This window comes from Frankliniella occidentalis, unplaced genomic scaffold (assembly GCF_000697945.3).
Source record: "Frankliniella occidentalis isolate FOCC.00 unplaced genomic scaffold, Focc_3.1 Scaffold32, whole genome shotgun sequence".
In the NCBI taxonomy this organism is placed as follows: domain Eukaryota; kingdom Metazoa; phylum Arthropoda; class Insecta; order Thysanoptera; family Thripidae; genus Frankliniella; species Frankliniella occidentalis.
Window position 1 is genome coordinate 1,657,149 of NW_026267162.1, and position 2,815 is coordinate 1,659,963.

General features: G+C 52.8%; 1 protein-coding gene across 1 annotated transcript in view; it reads right to left on the reverse strand.

Moving 5' to 3' along the window:
- Positions 1–1,437, reverse strand: part of LOC127749111 (uncharacterized) — a 10,092-nt gene extending 8,655 nt beyond the window's left edge. Inside the window, exon 1 of the mRNA XM_052265893.1 lies at positions 1,131–1,437. Coding sequence (XP_052121853.1) covers positions 1,131–1,363 — 233 coding nt within the window. The 5' untranslated portion in view covers positions 1,364–1,437. The remainder of the gene's footprint in view (positions 1–1,130) is intronic.
- Between the last annotated feature and the right edge of the window lie 1,378 nt (positions 1,438–2,815).

Here is a 2,815-nt window from a genome sequence, read left to right on the forward strand (position 1 = left end):
AGGCGCCCACTCGAGGGACGCACCACGACGAGTTGGAATTGAAATATTCTGATATGAGGCGAACCCTAGCTCCAGACCGAGCCGCGCCTCGCCCCACCTCGCCCCGCCTCGCCCCGCCCCGCCCCGCCCAGCCCCGCCCGGCACCAAACCCCAACGACACACGAGGCGCCAGAAAACGGCGATCAAGATAGTGATTGCGCAGTAAAGCCCTGGCAATAAAAAGGAGGGGTCCCCACCGGGCCCCGGGCTGGGGCCCAGCCCGCCCAGCCCGCGCCGGGGCGCGCTGAGGCACGCATCCCACCCTGTGTTCTCAGGACTAGCAGCACACGACACACACAAGGGAGGGAGCAGCGGGAGGGAGGGGTGACGGGGGAGCTAGGGTTGAATGAGAGGATTGACACATTGTGTGGCTCAGCAAGAGCGTACTCTTCTACAGACAGGTACGTTCGTGTCTCAAAAAAGAGAAAGAAACATTACGTGCAACTGCAAAATCACAAAAATTGACAAAGCCATTCTAACGATGATCTCATAGGTGCAGAGGAACATATGAATTCACTTATTTGCTGTAGATTGATTTCTGACGGTAAAGATGCCAAAATGTACCCTACCCCAAGTAGCAGAGAATTGTCAGAAATTATCACATTGATTTCAATTATTTGTCAAATATACCCTAGCACTGTCATATGATTTTTTCCATTGATTATTATGATGATTTGACAAGGTGATATAACTTGTGTGGCACGATAATATTCCAGTAATGTCAATATTAATGTAAGAAAACATGTCACAGTGACAGGATATGTTGTGACAAATAATCTATTTCAATGAGATAATTTGGGACAGTTCTGAGTTACCTACAAGAGAACACACAATGATAATGTATCTAAAACTCTGAATAAAGGTGAGGACAAATTCCTTAAACACAGGTTCTGATTTAGAACAAAAACGATTATCTGCGACAATTGCGTTAAACGAAGACAGAACGATGACAGGCCCGGAAACAAGTAGTAAATCTGAGCAAAAACGCATACTAATGTGGGTTGAAGGTCATCCAGGATTTCAGGACTTGTGCGAGGTCAGGGAACAATGTGACATGTATGTAGGTAACCTCACTAATCTAGCAGACTTACCTCGAAATGTGAGAATTGAAGAGCCAAGACATCCTCAGGTAGGTCACAACTTCAAAGCCGTAAGATGACTTTCCTCTGACAAAAGGTGTCACAGCAGAACTTTCGAGGTTAGTGGTTGAGGGTATGCGCACTCGCCGATCACGTTTAGAGTTCGATTGAATGAGTGGCATTCTACTACCTGTGAGTAAGTACTCCAGACAGACTCCGTCGTAGAAGTTAAAACAACACCACATTACTGGTTGTTTTAAGAGTTAAAAATACAAAACAAACACGCGCAACACGATTCGCAGGCCGCCGCCATCTACAACGTCGCGATCGCTCTACTCAGTTCACACTACTGACTACTTCACTCGACCGCCGCCAGATGGCGTCCGTCGTTCAGTCGTCCCTCCTTTTTGGTCATTCCCCAATTCCCCACTGCGTTTCTAGCACAAAAGGAACTAAAAGGATTTGGATTGTAAAACCCGAATAGAATTCGGACTGAACAACATAGAATATCGTATACTTCTTTTTAATTAAATTTTAAATGTTGTCTATCATGATACAAGAAAATACTGAGAGCCTCCCGAGAAGCACTCACTTAGCGTGTGCTGAGAAGAGCGAAAGATTCCTTTGATTATTTTGTATTATTCACATTTATTATTTTTTGGTGGGAGAGTATGCGAAAATATGCAGCCGCCTGATGTGAGCCCGCCCCGCGGCTGTCCCGCGCAGCCCGCCCGGTCCCGCGTGTTTGAGGAGGGGGCGCGCTCCCGCCCGGGGCCACGCCCCGCCGCTCCCGGGAGCTGCTCCTGCTGCCGCTCCCGCCCGCTCCGGGCGGGCCAAGGGCTCGACTCGTGCTCCCAGTACTTCGCCTCACTTCGCTCCACTCCAGTGGCGCGAGATCGCCGCCAGCCAGAGGTTGATGATGCCTGTTCACGTCAGGATAGGAGACGTGTGTGTGGGCGCCTCTGCCGCCCCACATCCCAATCTCTCCCTCCTTCTCGCTCGCTCTCCTTCCATTCCTCCTTCCTTCCATTCCTTCCTTCCGGACAGTTTTTGCAAACTCCAATCCCAACTCGCCTTTTCAATCCTCCTGCCTAAGGGCGGTCGGCGGTGGCCTCGCGACCTCCACCCTCCTCCGCCCTCCCTCCCCCCTCACCCTGAGGGAGTCACTGGGGTGGGCGTCCCTTATACGCACTAAAGCCGGGTTACGACGGCGCGTCCTCCTCGTCCCCTTCCACCCTGTCGTCGTCCTCCTCGTCCTCCATTCGTTCGCACCTCCTTCCTTTTGCCTTGTATATGTATACTCTTTTTCCTCCGCTCCTTTTGACCTCCGCTTTTGCCTCCACCGTCGCCCACGCATGGTATCCGCGGCCCTCAAGACGTTCCTCGTCGATCACCGTCCCCGATGACGCCCTGCCCGCCGCCCCCGCCTCGTGTATCCTCCCCCGCAACGCCCCACGGGTCGCCCTCTCCCCGGCCAGGCCGGAGACGAGGCGGGAGGCGCCTCCTGTTTCCGACAAGGATGTTAGACATGAACACCCAACACCGTGGGAATTCCCCGGCGCCGCTGCCCGCCCTTTTTCGGCGTGTTGATCGTAAAACATCACAGAAAGGGATAATTCGCTGGCGGGACGGCAAGAGGAAAACGCGCTCGAAACGCGCGGCGGCGTCAGGGCGGGGCGAGTTGCGCCGAGAGAGAG